General features: G+C 40.7%; 2 protein-coding genes across 2 annotated transcripts; both read left to right on the plus strand.

Moving 5' to 3' along the window:
* The first annotated feature begins 560 nt into the window (after window positions 1-560).
* Window positions 561-2,853, plus strand: LOC125822566 (uncharacterized). Its single transcript, XM_049501982.1, has 5 exons — window positions 561-997; window positions 1,137-1,264; window positions 1,370-1,743; window positions 1,873-1,971; window positions 2,071-2,853. The coding sequence occupies exons 1-5, from the start codon at window positions 561-563 to the stop codon at window positions 2,851-2,853; spliced, it is 1,821 nt and encodes a 606-aa protein (XP_049357939.1).
* A 7,769-nt stretch (window positions 2,854-10,622) lies between these two features.
* On the plus strand, window positions 10,623-12,735 carry LOC125822577 (uncharacterized). The gene is made up of 2 exons (XM_049501993.1): window positions 10,623-11,741; window positions 12,241-12,735. The coding sequence occupies exons 1-2, from the start codon at window positions 10,623-10,625 to the stop codon at window positions 12,733-12,735; spliced, it is 1,614 nt and encodes a 537-aa protein (XP_049357950.1).
* Window positions 12,736-20,370: the final 7,635 nt, after the last annotated feature.

Raw genomic sequence — 20,370 nt, forward strand, 5'->3', positions numbered from 1 at the left:
CCTAACTTATCACTTTGCATGTAATACAATAGGAAAGGGTTACTATTACCAGGATTACCGCATTATGAGCTTATGTGGAACACGTACACCCTAGTCACTTTCTCTCATTGATAACAATAAAGTTGAATCCTAGTCACTTGTTACTTAACTACAATTTCCATATTTTGTTTCACAAATATTTCCCCCTTTTAATTAGTTGTTTCAGAAGTACGTTGACTAAACAAATATAATCATGGGTTAAAGTTAAGTCTAAACCATATTCCTCATGGAATCGGGCCCAACCTCCAAGTTGGGTTCTTTACTTGATAGCGATCGCTTATAATTCTTTAGGGAGGTGTAATTTGAGCATATCAAATTTTGGTGCCGCTGCCGAGGAATAGGGCTTTTAGATTAAGTTCAACTACATTATTGAACTTTAGTCAAATATTTCATAATTTTACTTTTTTTTTCTTTTTCTTTTTGTTTCTCTCAGGTTCCTACTCTAGTGTATGCCAAGTACACGGAGCCAAGGTGAACCACTTACTCATTACAATCCAGAGTTGAACAAAACTTTGCAAAAAATGAATAACCAAGGAGTTCTAGCCAATCCTATCAGAGGAAATTTAGGTGATCAACTTAGGTTGCAGCCTCCGAGGGTTGGTGATGAGAATAATCTGGTTCAAGGCAAAAATATACTCAGAGATATAGTGAGGGTACATGATCCACCTGGACCAAGACTGCGTGATAACTATAGGGTCAACTTTAATGCTACTGAATCTGACGAACCTCTTGCTCTACCCCCTCTACCTCCGAGGCATACATTCGTGGTGACTAGCAGTTTGATGCAGATGCCTACAGTGAGGGGTTTGTTCTCTTGTTTGGCATCAGAGGATCCACATGCGCACGTAGCTAGGCTAATAAGTGTTTGCAAAAGTTGTGTGGGTCGACCGGACTTGGACATGGATGCCATTGGATTGAGAGTATTCCCTCTATCATTGACCGGCGATGCTGCTGTGTTGTTTACTAAGCTCCCTTAAAACTCAATCTATACATGTTTCGGGCAAGATTCTTTCCAGTGTCAAAGAAGCTGAACCACAAAGATAAACTCAACAATTTCGTAGCACTACCTGGAGAGTTTGTGAGTAGTCCTAGGACAGGTTCACTGCTTTCATAAGAGGTGTCTCGAATCACCGCATTGATGATGAATCACTGAAGGAATACTTCTACCGAGGTTTGGATGACAAAAGTAAGCCCGTGCTCGATACCATCGCTAGAGGTTCATATGGTGGGTGCACTTTTTAGCAGATCGCTGAGAAACTGGAGAAAATTTTCTGAAACAATAAGGCTTGGAGCATTAGAAAGTCAGATACTAGGAAAAACACGTTTGCAGTCCAAGTTGCACCTAACCAATCTGCTGATAATATTCGTGAGGAAATGGCTCAGATGAGGACAAAACTGGGGTTGGTCCTGAAGCATGTGAGTGGATGTGCAGAAAAGGTAAATGCGGTCAATTACTTGACCAAGACTCTAACACCACCGGAGGAGGAATATTACTACGAGGAGGATGCTTATTTGGTGAATGATCAGACATGGGGTTTTCGAGCCAATGCCCAAGGTTCCAACTTGGATAATTGGCACCAAGAGCAAGAAAACCAAGGTCGAAACTATGGCAACTATAAACGAGAAGGTCAATATGTCCGGGATGGGAACTTCAATCGTGACAACAAGTACAACCGGAACAATTATGGCAACAAAAATGATCAGGTTGGGCCTTATGTTCCTCCTCAAAATTAGGAGTCTAGTAATAGGGAAACTGGAGGTAATATGTCACATATTGAGGATATGATGTAGGAGATGATGAAGAGGTTTGATTCGACTGATGAGAATGTGAAGGAGATGCGAAATGACTTGTCTAGTATTGGTCAAAAAGATGATGACCATGCAGTGTCAATCAAGCATCTTGAGCAGCAGATGACTCAGTTATCCACCACAGTAAACCCACGTCAACCTGGCACACTTCCTAGCAACACCATCCAAAATCTAAAGAATGATGGGCATTGTATGGCAATAACTACTCGAGGGGGTAAGCAGACCATTGATCCACCTATGCCATCTGGGGTTGAAGTAGAGGTTAGTAAAGATGATCATGTGATTGAGGTAAATGAAAAGCCCGAGAATGCAACAGAGAAGGAATTGGAGATAACTCAGAAAGTTGTCCCCATGCCTAAACCTCCACCTCCTTTCCCACAGAGGTTAGTGAAGAAGACTGAAGAAGGCAAATACAGCAGATTTATTAGTATATTAAAGCAACTTTCCATCAATGTGCCATTGATAGAAGCTTTGGAGCACATGCATGTGTATGTGAAGTTTATTAAGGACTTGGTAACTAAAAAGTGGGCCGTGAGTTTTGAAGATGATGATAAGTTGCAACATTGTAGTGTTATTGCTACAAGGTCCCTTGTGAAGAACAAGGAAGATCCTGGGGCTTTCACTATTCCTTGTACCATTGGGTTGCTACAATTTGCAAAGGCATTGTGCGATTTGGGTGCTAGTATAAATCTGATGCCATCGGCTATTTACAAGAAGTTGGGTTTAGGGGATCCAAAACAGACTGTGATGAGACTGCTTATGGCCGATAGAACTATGAAGAAACCCATTGGGGTGGTCCAAGATGTACTAGTGAAAATGGAGTCTTTTATCTTTTCGGTGGATTTTGTGATACTTGAGTGTGATGTTGACTTTGAGGTTCTGATTATCCTTGGGAGACCATTCCTAACCAGTGGGCGAGCCTTGGTTGATATGGAGAAAGGGCAGATGAAGTTCCGATTGAACAATGAAGAGGCAACTTTCAATATCTCTAGGTCCATTAAGTAGAGTAGTGAGCTCAAATCAGTATCTATGGTAACACATATTGTACATAGTGGTTCTAAGGTGCCTATTGAAGAGAGGTTGGGTGTTGATGCACTAGCAGTGGTAATGATGAACTTTGAGGGTGATGGTATTGAAGACTATGATAAATTGGTCGCCGCACTTGATAGGTTTGAATTCCGCTCTAAACTAAAGAGATTAGAGTTAGACTTAAAGAATCCTGACTCTCCACTTGTTAGACCATCTGTTGAAGAGGCTCAGAAATTGGAGCTTATGGCTCTACCATCACATTTGAGGTATGTATTCTTGGGGAAAGATGGGACTTTACCGGTCATCATTGCGGCAGATTTGAATATGGCACAAGTTGAGGCATTGGTTTCCATGTTGAAGAGGTTCAAGCGAGCTATTAGGTGGACTATTGCAGACATTATTGGGATTCCTCCTGCTATTTGTTCTCATAAAATTCAACTTATGCCGGATCAAAAACCTAGTATTGAGCACCAGAGAGGACTAAATCCGCCTATGCAAGAGGTAGTTAAGAAGGAAATCATCAAGTGGTTGGATGCTGGAGTTATTTATCCCATTGTAGATAGTAGTTTGGTGTGTCTTGTTCAGTGTGTGCCCAAGAAAGGTGGGATTACTGTGGTACCTAATGAGAAAACAAGCTTGTTCCGATGCGGCTTGTGACTGGATGGAGAGTCTCCATGGACTACTAGAAATTAAATGCTTGTATAGAAAAAGACCATTTTCCTATGCCATTCATGGATCAAATGTTGGACCGACTTGCAGGTAAGGGTTGGTATTGTTTCCTTGATGGTTATTCAAGCTACAATCAGACTTCTATAGCTCCAAAAGACCAAGAGAAAACCACCTTCACTTGCCATTATGAGACTTTCGCATTCAAACGGATCCCATTTGGGTTGTGTAATGCTCCAGCGACCTTCCAAAACTGTATGATGTCAATATTTTATAATACGGTGCAGGACACTATTGAGGTATTTATGGATGATTTATCTGTGGTAGGTGACTCTTTTGATCGTTTTCTAGACCATTTGGCCGAGGTGCTTAAATGGTGTGAAGAGTGCAATCTTTTGCTCAATTGGTAGAAGTGCCACTTCATGGTGAAAGAAGGGATAGTTCTAGGTCATCAAATCTCTGAAAAGGGTATTGAGGTTGATAGAGAAAGAGTTGAGGTAATAGAAAAGCTTCCACCACCTTTCTCTGTTAATTGTGTTAGAAGTTTTCTTGGGCATGCAAGTTTCTATAGGAGGTTCATCCCTATTTCTCCCACATCCATTGTGCAAACTGCTCAGAAAGAAAGGAGTATAAGTTTGATTTTTATGATGCTTGTCTGAGAGCATTTGGAGAGTTGAAGGAGAAGTTAGTTACTGCACCTATCATTATTTCACCGGATTGGGGACAACCGTTTGAGGTAATGTGTGATGCGAGTGGAGTAGTGCTTGGTGTAGTATTGGGATAGAGGCGAGAGAAGATTCTTCATCCTATTTACTATGCTACCAAAGCTCTAAATGTGGCTCAAAAGAACTATACAGTGACTGAACAAGAGCTTCTTGCGGTGGTTTTCACATTTGAGAAATTTTGATCCTACTTTCTTGGTACTAAGGTCATTGTGCATACTGACCATTCTGCATGAGGTACTTGACGGCTAAAAAGAATGCTAAACCGAGGTTGATTAGATGGGTGTTGTTGCTGTAAAAGTTCGATTTTGTGGTGAAAGATAGAAAGGGTATAGAAAATTAGGTTGTCGATCACTTGTCCAGATAAGAGGAAGAAGCTATACTCAAGCTTGGTGATAGGACTGAAATTAATGATGCTTTTCCAAATGAACAGGTTTTGGCCGCTTCTTATGATCTGATTCCTTGGTTCGCAGACTTTGCTAACTATTTGGCAAGTGATCTGGTGCCATCAAATTTGTCCTTTCACCAAAGAAAAAAGTTTATGTATGATGTGAATAAGTTCTTTTGGGATGACCCTTATTTGTATCGTAGTTGTGCTGATGGGATTATTTGTCGCTGTGTGCCCGAGGTCGAGATGTTGAGTATACTAGAGGCGTGCCATGAATCGCCTGTTAGTGGGGATCGTAGTGGTATTCAGACTGCACATAAAATCATATAGTGTGGGTATTACTGGCCTACCATCCACCAAGATTCTCATAATTTTGCCAAGTCATGTGACTGTTGCCAAAGGGAAGGAGGAATTTCAAAGAGGCAAGAGCTTCCTATTAATCCTATATTGGAAATAGAGTTGTTCGATATATGGGGTATTGATTTTATGGGTCCATTTGTTAGTTCACATGGGGTGAAGTATATTCTTGTTGTGGTTGATTATGTGTCGAAGTTGGTGGAAGCAATTGCGCTTCCTAACAATGAAGGTAAAAGTGTCACCCCATTCTTGAATAAGAATATCTTCTCCATATTTGGTATACCTAGGGCGATTATCAGCTATGTAGGTTCTCACTTTTGCAATAAGTTGTTCAAGGCTTTACTTGATAAATATGGCGTCCGCCACAATGTAACCACTCCTTACCATCCACAGTCTAGTGGGCAAGTTGAAGTGTCGAACAGAAAGATCAAGAAGATTTTGGCAAATACTGTGAATGCTAATAGAATGGATTGGTTAAGGAAGCTTGATGATGCTCTATGGGCCTATCGCACCGCATTCAAGACTCCCATACGTATGTACCCCTACCAACTTGTATATGGGAAGTCTTGCCATTTGCTGGTAGAGTTAGAGCATAAGGCTATGTGGGCGCTAAAGAAACTAAATTTAGATTGGGGCGTCGTATCAAATCAGAGAACGAATTACTTGAATGTGCTTGATGAGTTTTTCCTGAAAGCTTAGGAAAGTTCAGCCTTGTACAAGGAAAAGATGAAGAAGTATCATGATCAAAAGATTGAAAAGCGAGAATTTGTTGTGGTTGATCTTGTGCTTCTATTCAACTGTAGGTTGCGCTTGTTTCCAGGCAAGCTCAAGTCCAAGTGGACCGGGCCATTCTTAGTCACACAAGTGCTCCCATATGGAGCGGTCAAGCTGGAGAACAGTAAGGGAACAAGGTTTAAGGTAAATGGGCAAAGGATCAAGATCTATCTGGGAAACGCAGAAAGTGTGCAAGAAGTTGTTGAGGCCTACTATCTTGATGAAGTTTGAGTAATCAAGAGGCCTGTGTCATGCCTCGATGTTAAATCAAGCGCTGCTTGGAAGGCAACCCAAGATGTACAATCTATTCAACCATAGGTTCTTCTTTTTGGTTTAGTAGTTTTGTTTGTTTATTTGCTTTTCTGTATTCCTTTAGAAAGGTGCTTTATTTCTGTTTTAGTGTTGGCTAGATATAGCATAGGGTCCATGTCTAAAGAGTGTCCAGATTTAAAAAGAAAGGCCTAATGGTTGCTACATGTGCAGGGAAGAAAAACAAATATCTGCAGAAAAGGTCTGTTGTAGAGGTCTACGGACCCCATAGACGGTCCGTGGTTCATTCCACGGACTGTGAATGGCGTCCGTAGATCCCAAGTAAAAACGCTAAATTTTCCTAAGTGTAAAAGTGAACTACAGACCCCATCTACGGACCGTAGGTCAACCCACAGACCATAGACGGGGTCTCGTGGGTCCGAACCCTAAGTCGGCTTGCCCGACCCTGACCTCTTTTAAATAAAACCCCCCTTTTTCAAATAATTCCCACTTCCCATATTTTCCTCCTAACCGTTTCTAAACCCCTCAAAATCCTAAAATCCCTCCATATTCCCAATTCACTCTTCTCTCTCCCAAATCCCTTCATTCCTAATTTTCCAGATGTTCCGGTATCGGGTTCGGTGCGAAAGGCGAGTTAGAAGTTGTGGGAAGTCAAGTATCATCACACAATCACCCATTTCCTTTGCTTGTAAGGTAATCAACTTTCCCTTCACTTTGAATTCCGATTCATTGTTGTTATCGAAAGTCAGGAAGTGGTTCTTGACCTTGGGTTGTTGTATAAAATTGTATCCTAAAATAATGTTAGAAACACCCTTGGGACGATAGATTGTGATTGTGTTGTCTTTGTAATATGTTAAATTAAAAAAAAAGTGTCTAAATGCAAGTTTCGACTTAGGGTTCCTAGTTTCGTATGCAATGCATGTAACAATTGAATAATTGGAATCCTTGGGATGACGAACAAGTATAAATTATGTTGAAATGCATGATTAGGCTAAGGTCAATGGTTTTAATTGATAAAATTTGGTTCTGAACTGAAGAGTATCTGATACCTGGCACAGAATGGATCCATGAGACCACGTCTACAGACCGTAGATCAGTCTACGGACCGTAGATCAGGTCTGTGGTTTATGGCACAAAGCAATTCCACTAAGTGTGGAACTACAGAGGTGGACTACGGTCCGTAGGTCAATATACGAACTGTTCTGCACATCCCTGGTTCCCATCAGAGCCCAACTTTTTGGGACCTCTGACCTACTGAGGAGATCCACGGATCGTAGGAACCCACCGTAGGGGGCAACTGAAGCCGCTGTCTGTAATTTTTTAATTTTGCTCATTATTTGTTCTAAATTTTTTTTGAGTGTGTCGTTATTTCAAATTGGTACTAATTCTACCTCCATAGGTACAATGGCCCCGAAGAAAGCTATAGCCGTCAAGGGTAGATCAAAATCAACGGCTACTACCCGTAGGCTAATCGAGGATACTGATGCTACCAAAGACCCCGAATATGTCCCCCCAATTGGAAGGACATCAACCACATCAGCCCGGGCTACTCGAAATCAAGCCAAGAAGGTGTTCCCTGACTTAGTCACTGCCTCCCAGTCTGATGAGGAGGATACACTAATTGGGTCACCGGTTGGGTCTGCTTCCGATTCTGAGTCCGCCTCTGCAGCAGGGTCTTATTCAAGGTCCGCAATAGGCACGAGTTCACATGGCCAAGCTGCCTCGTCTCATGAGGCTACTAGTTTGGGGAAGGTTCAAGTGCCTAAAAACAACGACCCTGCTCCGATTGCTGAGGAGGTCAATATATGGTGCGTAGAGGGCCAATGGCAAATCTATATGGATGCCAAGATGTTGAATGAAAAAAAGAAGATGGCCAGACTCATCACAGAAGAGCGCAACGTTCTTGGCCTATAACAAGACTTAAATCTTCATACCCATTTGAATGTATGCTTATTTAGGTATAAATTTATATCTCTTGATGTGTGGCTAAAAAACCCTAATTCTTGGGGTGTGATTTAGAGAATATGGGTTAAGATAATTATTGGGTCTTGCTTGCTGATAGTCTATTCATAGTTGAAATATGATTTCATTTAGTGGTTGTGGATGAATTTAATGAATTTGTAGTTGAAAATGCAAGTTTATTTATGTGTTTTCCGCTTGCTCGAGAGAGAGGTCGTAAAACTAAGACCACTAGATTGATGGCAGTGTGAGTGGGTCGACATGAGGTACAACTTGAGAGAATGAACCCTAGTCCCATGACCACACCTCAGCTTGACAGAGTGAGTGGGTTAAGGCGTAGGCTGATCTTCATGTGGCAAGTGGGTGTCCGAGAGGAATGCATTTGAAACGGAGTAAGTTGCTCGAGAGAGAGCTTATCCCCCTTAAAGTCTAGACTTGTCACAATTATTCTATGACTCTTCTATCGAAAGCATGTACACAATAATCTAGCTTAACCCGTATTTTCGTCACATCCCAAGGGTACCCTCTCATTACTTAGAAAACCTTATTTATTTTGCTGTTTTTACTTACTTGTAATAAAACCCCATTGTTAATAGACACTCTTGTGTCCTTCTTTGATTTACAATATTTTTAATCATTAATGTCTTGAGCTACGATTAGTTAGAACTAAATTTTATTTCTCTATTAATTCTCAAAACCACTCCCTTAGGAACGATCTAAACCATTGGTTGGGTTATTATACTATTGCAAGATCGTAGACACTTGCAGCAAAAGTTGTTTCCTTGATTAAGCAAACATCAAAAGGGCACCACTGTCGGGGATTGGTGTTATTTGAGAATTCTTAGATTAGTAGAATTTTTATTCTTCTTAGTTATAGTCTTCTAACTTAATTTTCAGTTTTGTTTTGAGTGTTTGTGTGTTTCAACAGACATATGAGTGTGAACGGTGAAAATAGTTGCCAAGTAGGCCATCTAGCGGGCTATGCTTTTCATTGAGACAATATTGATGATATTAATAGTGTGTACAACCCTGCCCAAGTGGGTGAGATGGGTGTAATTTGCATGCCACAAGTAGATGGAAGTGCAACATTTGAAGTTACTTGCACAACACTCCATCTCATACATTCAAGAGGTTTATATGGAGGATTAGAGCATGAAGATTCATATAAACATATGCGAAGCTTGATAGAAGTATTAACCCCTCTGTCATTTAAGAATCTGTCACAGGAGTTCATACGACTTCGCTTATTTCCATTATCATTAACCGGGGGAGCCACTAAGTGGTTGGTCGAGCTTCTTAAGAACTGCATCAATTCATGGGAGGAGCTAGTTACGACTTTTCATGAGAGATTCTTCCCTCCATCAAAGATGATGAAACTGAGAGATGACATTCAAAATTTTAATCAAAAGAAGGGCGAACCAATTCACAGATCATGGACAAGTTTTAAGAGACTTTTGCGAAAATGTCCAATGCATGGACTGCCGGGTGAGTTATTGCTCCAATACTTTTACCGTAGTTTGGATTTGATTAATAAAGGGATAGTTGGTCAGCTGGTGCAAGGAGGAATAATGTTACAATCATTTGAAGTAGCCTCATTCTTCCTAGATGGCATGACTAGAGTAAATCAAGCATGGTACACAAAAGATGACCAAGTTTCCCCACTGTGCTTCAGATTAACGCAAGAACAACTCGATAAAGAAAGGAAGAGGGACGAAAACATCAAAACGATGTTGTCTCAAATGGAAGTGATACAAGAGCATATGAAGGGGACGTATGGAGTATTTAGAGTTGAGGATGGTTCTTCTTCTGGTTACTTTAGACCAGGGGGAATCAAGGTTGGAACTACAAAAGAGTTGAGGGGGGTTCTTCATCCGGTTACTAAAGAACGGGGGAGAATCAAGGTTGGAACTCCATAAGATGTGAGGAGGGTTTCCACCTATGTTATTAATAGCGGGGCGGAAATCAAGGTTTGGAACTATTATAGGAGTGAAGAACCAAGGAGATATTGCCACAATTAGGCTGAGCAAGATGACCATAAGGAAGACCACACTCAATTGAGTGAAAGCCCAAAATCAAAAGGGAGTGCAAGTAGTCCTCGGGTAAATGATCTACTGTCACACATACTTGATAAACTTAAGGGCTCTGATGATTTGCTAAAAGGGATGAGAGATGACTTTTCATCATTGAACAGTAAAGTGAATTCTCATACTGATGCCCTCAAAACACTAGAAGGTGAATTGATTCTATTATCAGCTCAATTAACATCCAAGACACTGATGAAAGATAATGAAAGAGGGCTGGATGTAGTTACCCATAGTGGAAAGATGGCAAAAGGGAATGTGATGGAGGATGAGGACCCTCAAATGCAGGAAGAGAGACAGGGTATAGAGGAACGAGAATTGCCTATTCCACAAAACCTTGCCCAAGAACCATAAGAGGATGCAGAGCAACATGTTCATGTTCCAAAAGTCACGCACCATTTACCCAAAATACCTCTACCATTTCCTCAACGTTTGAAAAAGAAGAATGAAGATGAGAAGTTCAAATTTTTTTTGTCAGTACTCAAGAACTTATCAATTAACCTTCCTCTGGTGGAAGTATTGATGGAAATGCCGGGATACGCCAAATTCATGAAAGAGCTGGTTACAAAGAAAAGGAGCTTGGAGTATGAAACGATTGAGGTGCCCCATAGTTGTAGTGCAATTATGACAAATGAGTCAATCACTAAGAGAGAAGATCCTGGGGCATTCACCATTCCTTGCACAATTGGCATGCTCCAATTCGCTAAAGCTTTGTGCGATTTAGGAGCAAGAATTAACTTGATGCCCTATGCAATATACAAGCAACTTGGTTTGGGTGAACCAAAGGCAACCACAATGAGACTCCTTACGGCTGATCGATCAATCAAACACCTTGTGGGGATACTCTATGACATATTGGTAAAATTAGATCGGTTCATCTTTCCAACTAATTTTGTGATTCTAGATTGCGAGATCGATCTTGAAATCCCCATTATCTTGGGAAGGCCATTCTTAGCTACTGGGAGAGCATTGGTGGATGTCAAGAGTGGGAAATTGATGTTTCGTGTGAACAATGATGAGGTTACCTTTAATAACTGTAAATCTATGAAGCAACCAAGTAATATCCATGTGGTGTCTACTGAGGATGTTATAGATGAGGCAGTGGCAAGTGTGAGCCATATAATGCGCAAGAATGAACCCCTTGAATCTGTACTTTCCAATTATGATGAATCTGAAGTTCAAGGTTACTATGAAGTGGTAGCTGCCTTATCAGGGTTAGGAGTATATTCAAGGAATCCAATCAAGTTGGATATCGACTTGAAAAATAGAGAAAGTCCTTCTACAAAGCCATCAACAGAAGAACCACCAAATCTAGAGTTAAAAGCCCTACCCTCTTATCTCAAATATGCCTTCTTAGGAGCCAATAATACTTTAATAGTGATTATCGCAACCGATTTGCTTGAAAGGCAAGCGAAATTACTCACTGAAGTACTGCAGAAGCATATAAAAGCTATTGGATGGACAATAGCTGATATAATAGGAATTTCTCCTGGCATCTGTACTCATAGGATTCGGCTCGACAATGAATTTAAACCTAGTGTGGAGCATCAACGGAGATTGAACCCTCCAATGCAAGAGGTGGTGAAAAAGAAGATCATCAAGTGTCTAGATGCGGGAGTGATCTACCCTATTGCAGATAGTAAGTGGGTAAGTCCGGTGCAATGTGTACCGAAAAAAAGAGGTATAACCATACTAATGCAAAAGGAGAACTTGTGCCGACAAAACCAGTGACTGGGTGGAGAGTATGCATGGACTACGAAAGCTTAAGTCATGGATCGAGAAAGGTCATTTTCCAATGCCTTTTATGGACCAGATGATTGACCGATTATCAGAAAGAGGGTGGTATTGAGTTTTGGATGGGTACTCCGGTTACAATCAAATATCTATTGCGCCGGAAGACCAAGAAAAAACCACTTTCACTTGCCCTTATGGAACATTTGCATTCAAAAGAATTCCATTCGGACTATGTAATGCCCCAACCACATTTCAACGTTGCATGTTGTCTATCTTCGCAGATATGGTCGAAGATTCTATGGAAGTATTTATGGATGACTTTTCAGTCGTAGCGGATACGTTTGAAGAGTGCTTAATGCACTTAGGGCAAGTGCTTTAAAGATGCGTGGAAACGAACTTGGTCTTAAATTAGGAGAAATGTCATTTCATGGTGAAGAAAAGTATTGTTCTAGGACACAAGGAGTTGCAACAAGGGCTAGAAGTTGATAAGGCAAAAATTGAGGTAATTGAGAAACTATCCCCGCTGATTTCAGTAAGGGGTATTCGTAGCTTCTTGGGGCATGCAGGTTTCTACCGAAGGTATATTAAAGACTTCTCTAAGATTGCACATCCACTTTGCAAACTCCTAGAGAAGGAAGTGAAGTTCTATTTTGATGATTCTTGTATGGCCGCATTTAAGTGTTTGAAAGAAAAATTAGTATCCAGCCCAATTATCGTCAGTCCTGATTGGTCTGAATCTTTCAAAGTAATGTGTGATGCTAGTTGTATGGCATTGGGAGTAGTGTTGGGGCAAAAGCGCAACAAACTATTTCATCCAATTTATTACGCAAGTAAAGCTCTGAATAGTGCCCAGCGAAATTATACAGTCACTGAACAAGAGTTTCTCGCAGTGGTCTATGTATTTTAAAAGTTTCGGGCATACTTGCTAGGCACCAAAGTAATAGTACACACTGATCATGCTGCACTCCGCTACTTGATGGCGAAGAAAGATGCAAAACCAAGATTGATAAGGTGGGTGCTACTATTACAAAAGTTTGATTTTGAGGTAAAAGATAAAAAAGGTTGCGAAAATCAAGTGGCCAACCACTTATCGAGGTTGGAAGGAAGGGAAGATGTTGAGCGTGAGGTCGATAAAGACGACTCCTTCCCCGACGAACATGTATTTGCTATATCTCTCAAACCTACACCATGGTATACAGATTTTGCAAATTAAATTGTGAGTGGATTGATACCGGATGAGCTGACCTTTTACCAACAAAAGAGATTCATGTTCGACGTTAAGAAGTACTTTTGGGATGAACCATACTTGTTTCAAGAATGTGCTGACCATGTTATTAGGAGGTGTGTTCCGGAAGAAAAAGCGGTAGAAATTCTCCATGCTTGCCATGCATCTCCAGTAGGAGGTCACCATAGTGGTATTCGCATTGCCGCTAAATTCCTCCAAAGTGGTTATTACTGGGCATCCCTATACAAGGATGTACATGAATTTGGAAAGAAATGCTCTCAATGTCAGCAACAAGGCGGAGTGTCTAGAGGGCACGAGTTGCCTCTCACTCCTAGTTTGGAAGTTGAGCAATTCGATGTATGAGGGATTGGTTTCATGGGCCCATTTGTGAGCTTATTTGGAAATAAATATATCTTGGTGGCTGTAGATTTTGTCTCCAAATGGGTGGAAGCCATCGTACTTCAAAACAACGAAGTAAAAAGTGTTGTCCAATTTCTGAAACGCTACGTCATCGGAAGATTTGGCACTCCTAGGGCAATCATTAGCAATAGGGGTCCTACTTTTGCAATAGGTGGTTTTCGAGCAAATATGGGGTGAAACACAAGGTAGCAGCCCCATATCATCCCCAAATAAGTAGCCAAGTCGAAGTATCAAATTGGGAAATCAAAAGCATCCTGGCAAAGACAGTAAATGCCAACAGAACTGACCGGTCTAGGAAATTCGATGATGCACTATGGGCATATCGGACCGCTTACAAAATACCTATCGGTATGTCTCCATATCAGTTGGTTTATGGAAAGGCTTGTCATTTTCCCGTCGAGCTAGAACACAAGGCATTGTGGGCATTGAAAGCTTTAAATTTGGAATGGTCAAAAACTTCAAGAGAGAGGGTAGAGCAGTTGAATGAACAAGATGAATTTAGACTAAGATCGTATGAAAGTTCAGCCATCTACAAAGAGAAGATGAAGAAATGGCATGATGCTAGGATACTCAAGCGGGAGTTCAAGGTAGGAGATTGGGTTTTGTTATACAACGCTAGACATAGACTCTTTCATGGAAAGCTCAAATCCAAATGGTCTGGACCTTTTAGAGTAACGTGAGTGTTCACCAATGGTGCCATAGAAGTTGAAGATCAGGAATGACCTCCATTTAAAGTGAACGGTCAACGTCTGAAATTATATTTTGGGGATTGTCAAGAGATTCCTTTGGTTGAAGTGGTGTATTTGGAAGACAGTTGAAGGCGCTGCTGCATTGTGCCACGACGTTATCTAACGCGTTGTTTGGGAGGCAACCCAAAACTGTTTATTTCTTTCTTTTGCTTTGATATAATAATGGTGTGTTGTTTGTACAGGTTAAAGTATGAGAAGTGTTTGAAAAAGTGAAGAATGGCAAGTAATAGATCCAGTCGGCGAGTCACCGAAGGGGTCGGCGAATCCAACCTTATTCGCCATTTAGCTCAAGACATCGTCAACATTGGAGTCTGTAAAACTCGGAGAGTGTTGGAAATTATTGGCGAATAGTCGACCATGTTGGCGATCACAATAGAAATCGCCGTTTGGACCCCCTGTAAACCAAAGGTTCTGTAAATTTTGGTGAAGAAACTAAATAGTCGGTGTTTCACTGAGTGAGTAGGCGAGCTTGACTAATGTCACCGAGTGGGCGAAAACTGGATGGTTTTTACAAGCTAAAGGTTTAAAAGTTTCAACTTCATTCACTTTCTTTCACTTTTATCTGTCCAAAATCATACATGCACCCTAGTGTCTATAGTTTTTCCACTTTTAGAGCATTTTAGTTGATTGATTTATGCTTAGAGTCGGATTACAGTGCTTCCGAGCATCTCAATATCCATTTGATCAGCACAAAAGGTTAGTGTCCCGAACCCCATAGCTATCTTCTCAAAATTGTACTCATTTGCAATAGCATAATTATGTTGAAATGTTCTACTCCTCCCTGATAGGATTATATTTTTTACATTCATAATTTAATTTGATATCCATGCTCGGGTAGTTGTGACTGTCGAATTCCCGTAATTACATGCGTTAAACTTGATTAAAATTTGAGGGGTTGTGTTGGGTGTTATGGGTCCTACCTTGGCGGTGCTGGTGCATGCTTCAATTTTGTTTTCGGGGGTATCGGGGCTAATTTTGAGAAGTTGGGTCAAAAGTAGGCACATTGGGTCATTCGGCAAACTGTGACGAGCTCTCCGAACTTTTCCGCGGTTCACCTATTTTTTACCCTATCTCGCCCTTGTTATCATGCTTTATTTGTTGTGGCACCTGTAACTTTTGGTGAGAAGTATGAGGTCGCCAAGAGCACTCGGTGACTCACCAAAAGTCTTGTTATTCGCTCTTTGTCTGCACTCCTAACTCCTTCTGCATTGTGACCTTCGGTGGATTAGCTGTGGCTCGCCGAATGTATTTGGTGGCATAGTGAATGGACTATCTAGTGTTTCTGCAGCTAAAAGTCTTTGTTTTGGTTGTCAAATATGTTCTAACATTATTTCAAGACTTTGCAGACATGGCCAGACCAAAATTTGCAGGAAGAAATATGCCACTCTGACACATAAGAGCACAACTGTTCAGAAGAACTGAAAGGAGCAACAACAAGACAACCAGTTCCAGGAGGAGGATGCACATCGACCCAAATGTCCCTTCGTGGGCTCGAGGGTTCTGCAATGTGATGCACGACTTTGTAGCAGCTCATGAGGTTGACAATATGATCGAGGATAATATCGGTATAGAGGCTAAGGCAGAGCTAAAGGAAAAAGAGGACCAGAGGCAAATGACAATACTCCGGGCACTGAAGTCCAGACAGATGGAGCGACTCCTTAGACATGATCCCTTCTTTACCTCCGCTCTGTCTTCCTTTAATTTACATTCTGGATATTTTGTTAATTGCATTTGAGGACAAATTGCTTTTATTTGTGGTGGGGTGAGGACAACCTTTTGTGTGCTATTTGTGACTCGTGTTTTCGATTATGTATTTGGGTTTGAGCTATTTTGTGTTAAATACTGCTTTTCTGTGTATGTTTGAGCTCATGGGTCCTTTTATTTTAAATTGCAAAAATGATTTTGACCCATCCGAAAAATTTTCTCCACCTCTCGTGTGTTGAATGTGGTTATTCTTTTGCAAAACTTAAGTCTCGGTTCCTATCAATACCGATGACTTGAATAGTGCTCTCAATCGAACGAACATGAATGTGTGGCTACGACAAGGCACAACGAAGTTGCATAGGCAATATGTGAACTCTCTGCATCTCATTGTGATTAGCCATTTATCAAATTGAGTCTTTTGTGATGATCATTACACACTAGCGAAAATGTGGAGTCTTGTTTAACTTATAGGGTCAATGCCTAGTGTGATGAGCTAACCTGTGAACTATGCATGATAGATCCTAGAATTTTCCCCGTTGATCCGGTCAACTAAGTGATGCTATCTCTTGATATGATCTTAGGCAAATTCGAAGAGTGTGAACCAATTTGACATATACCTCTTTTGTGACCTACCTTGTGAATGTGTGATTCTCTCTTGAACACCCCTTGAGCCTTACCTTTCTTTGGAAGAAACTTGATGAACTAGACCTTTCTTAATCCATCACCCATAATCCTCATGAAGTTGTGGTTAGTTTGAGTAGCCAACTTAGGCCAAAATCATAAGTTGGGGGTGTGGTGAAAAGCGAAGGCAAATCAAGAAGTGCAAGAAAGTCCCTCCTATCCATGGTTTTTGAGGAAAATGGAACCCCTCCATATAAAAAAAGAAGACAGAAAAGAAAAAGAAAAGTTGTGGAATAAAGTTAAAAACGAAATGGGGTTCCCAAACAATCCAGGGAAAGCGAATAATAGGATGACTTGTGAGCACTAAAGAAAATGATGAAGGAAAAGGAAAGGAAGTGTTGTGAGCATCACATTTCATGAGGATGAAAGTCACTGAGCCTAAATGACCATACCTTTGCATTCAGCCCCATTACAAGAGTTGAAAAGACATTTTTGATTTTGATTGAGCTGAAACAAATGTTGATTGGAAATTACGGGCAAACTTATGGTGAAAGCATGCATTGTGTTCATCTTTGTGAGTGTGAGCGTTGCATCTGATTCCGAAGCTTTAAACTATGAACCATTGTGTGAATATGAAATCATTCTTTCTGTGAGGGCATTTGAACACTATAGTTGAGCCAGAACTGGTATTTGAAGCAAGTATTGTGAGCATGAGATTCTTTTATATTGGCGAGTCACAACTTGAATCTTTGAGTGCACATTTGATCTTTGCATAAGTAAATTGAGTCTTGTTGTGTGCATTCATGATTGAGTCTTGTGTAGCACTATTCGAGACACCCTTTTTGAACGACTGAACTTGAGTTTTCTTGAGGACAAGCAAAACTTTAAGTTGGGGATGTTGCTGAGTCCACAAATTGGACTCATTTAGGGCTATATTTTAATGGATAATGTGTCCTCAAATGCTTATTTTATCTCAATATCTGATTAAAGCACTTAAGCTTTAGGTATTTAAAGTGTGAAGGAAAGCATGGACACTATGTCGCAAAAAGGAATGAAAAGGCTGAAAAGAACGAAGAAATGAAGGCCTCAGGATCGCCGAGTTCACTTGGCGATTCGCCGAAGGGTCTTACTTCGCCTTTTGTTCCAGTGTGCTGAGCCCTGAAGGAAAGGATTAAGTCGGCGCATCACCGAGAAGTTTCACGAAGCAGTACCATATCGCCCAATGACCCAGAGCACGACGATGCTGAAGATTGGTACAAGACGACGATGAACTACACCAAAAGGTGAATCGCCGAGTTGATCGGCGATTTCGACTAACAACGCCGAATGATCCGTTGCAACACAAATTTGTGAAATCTATACATACTAGTTAGAGTTGTAGTTTTAATAGTCGAACAATTATTAAAATTTTCATATAGAATAGTACTTTTTAATATTTTTTCTTTGAGTTTGAGAGGGTTTTGAAATATGAAGAAGAAGAGGGTTTCATCTCCAAGGATTTGAACTTGGGTTTCTTGGATTCTTCATTCCTTGCCTGCAACAAGACTTAAATCTTCATACCCACTTGAATGCAAGCACATTTAGGTAGAAATTTCTATCTCTTGATGTGTGGCTAAAATACACCAATTCTTGGGGTGTGATTTAGCGAATATGGGTTAAGATAATTGTTCGGTCTTGCTTGATGATAGTTTATTCATAGTTTAAATGTGATTTCGTTTAGTGGTTGTTGATGAATTTAGTTAATTTGTAGTTTCAAATACAAGTTTATTTATGTGTTTTTGGCTTGCGAGAGAGAGAGGTCGTAAAACTAAATCCTCTAGATTGATGGCTAGTGTGAGTGGGTCGACATGAGGTTCAACTATAGAGAGTGAATCCTAGTCCCATGTCCACACACTCAGCTCGAGAGAGTGAATGGGTTAGGCGTAGGCTGGTCTTCATATGGCAAGTGTCCGAGAGGAAGGCATTTGAAACGGGATAAGTTGCTCGAGAGAGAGCATATCCCTCTTAAAGTCTAGCCTAGTAACAATTATTCTATGAATCTTCTATCTAAAGCATGTACCCGATAATCTAGCTTAACCCGTATTCCTGTGATATGCCAAGGATCCCCTCTCATTACTTAGAAAACCTTGCTTATTTTGCTATTTTTACTTACTTGTAACAAAACCTCATTGTTAATTGACACTCTTCTGTCCTCTTTTGATTTACAATATTTTTAATCATTAATGTCTTTAGCTATGATTAGTTAGAACTAAATTTATTTCTTTATTAATTCTCAAAACCACTCCCTTAGGAACGATCCCAACCTTTGGTTGTGTTATTATACTACTGCACGATCGTAGACACTTGCATCGGAAGTTGTGTCCTTGATTACACAAACATCACTACCATAACCACGCGGTCCCAAGTAAGTGCATTATCAACCTTCGTGGGAGAAACCTGATTCCGTACCAACAACTTGAAAAACTTAGCCACAAATGTGAGAGTGGCCTTCTTGATGCTTAAGCCCGGAGTGGTGACCCACTGGGCTCGCTCTCCATCAGTAGCAATATAACGAACCAGCCAGCGTAATACATTCTCCCTTTTCTCGGTACATCGTTGGAACTCCCCACTCCGTACAATGTCCCATCTGTAGTCAAATTTTGTCGTGTTTAGTGCCCAAGTGTGGCCAGGGATAGGGCCGTAGAGGAGCCTCAAGTTCTAGGTCCACTACCGGGGCCATGACTGTTGTGAGAGATGATGTTAGCACTACTGATGGTGCAATTAGAGTCACTGATAGCACTACTGATGGTGCTGTGATGGATGATGTGAGCACTACTGACCGTGACCCAAGTGTTGTTCCAGTGGGCTCTGGGAAACCGGACCCACCCGCTTGTTGAGGTCTTCGACGTATTTGAGCCACATGTTTTCTTCACCTTAACCCTACTCTTTATTGCTTATTTTTGTGCATCAGGTAAAATTGCACTCTATTTTATTGGGGGTGGGGTAAATGGATTATGAGTGATAGGGTGAAGTCTGAGTAACCCAACTCATAATCCTCTTTTGAGGTTTTCTTGCCTGTGTTCCTTTTCACTAAGAGACTATTTAATTTTATTGAATTAGCATGTGTTAGGATTGTATGTGTAGAAACATCAGAAAGAATGAAGCATGATGGCATAATTATGAATGAAAATTGATACCCGTCCAAAATTTGTGATATGTGCTAGAATTTGTAGGCTAGAATGAGTTGAATGTGTTGGCTCTGAGTATGACTTGATAAATAACCAACTTGATCTCATGACTTAAGCTAGAACTTGAACTAGGTAATTTGATAAGGAAACTATGTGCCAAGAGTGTGTGAGAATGGTTGATTGTTCAGACAGTTTTGTGCCAATCTAGAACTTGCCCCGTTGGTCCTGCTAGGATAAACTAGGCTAGAAGTTAGGAAGTGATCATAGGCCATTGTTCAAATTAGTCCACTTAAGCCTAAAATTATCTAACCAAATGATAGCATTATTCCCTTTTGATCCAATTATTTGAGCCTAAAATTGACCAATTCTTTTTTATTCACCTCACTCACCTTCCCTTAAAAAAATTGTCTTGGCCCCGGTCCCTCCTTGGACATGTGCACCTCGACATAGGCCAAAAGCCTAAGTTGAGGGTGGCTAATCCCAAAACTTACCTTGATTTTGGCCCTGGTCTGACATCGGATATTGTGCACCTCAACCAATGCAAAATGCATAAGTTGAGGGTGGCTATAAAAAAGGAAACCAAATGAAAGAAGGGTGTCAAAAGAGTTTCGTGTTGTAAAAAGGAAAAAATACGAAAGAGGATGTGACTTTGTGCA

Source organism: Solanum verrucosum, unplaced genomic scaffold, assembly GCF_900185275.1.
Source record: "Solanum verrucosum unplaced genomic scaffold, falcon-dt-bn FXZP01000302.1, whole genome shotgun sequence".
NCBI classification, from domain to species: Eukaryota; Viridiplantae; Streptophyta; class Magnoliopsida; order Solanales; family Solanaceae; genus Solanum; species Solanum verrucosum.

Bases quoted from the DNA above. Each gene is read 5' to 3' on its own strand.
- LOC125822577 (XM_049501993.1), top strand. From the start codon at position 10,623: ATGCCGGGATACGCCAAATTCATGAAAGAGCTGGTTACAAAGAAAAGG. The intron at 11,742-12,240 runs GTAAGTCCGGTG...GTCTTAAATTAG, and splicing joins CTATTGCAGATAGTAAGTGG to GAGAAATGTCATTTCATGGT.
- LOC125822566 (XM_049501982.1), top strand. From the start codon at position 561: ATGAATAACCAAGGAGTTCTAGCCAATCCTATCAGAGGAAATTTAGGT. The intron at 1,265-1,369 runs GTGGGTGCACTT...ACACGTTTGCAG, and splicing joins CATCGCTAGAGGTTCATATG to TCCAAGTTGCACCTAACCAA. The intron at 1,972-2,070 runs GTAAACCCACGT...GGGGGTAAGCAG, and splicing joins TGACTCAGTTATCCACCACA to ACCATTGATCCACCTATGCC.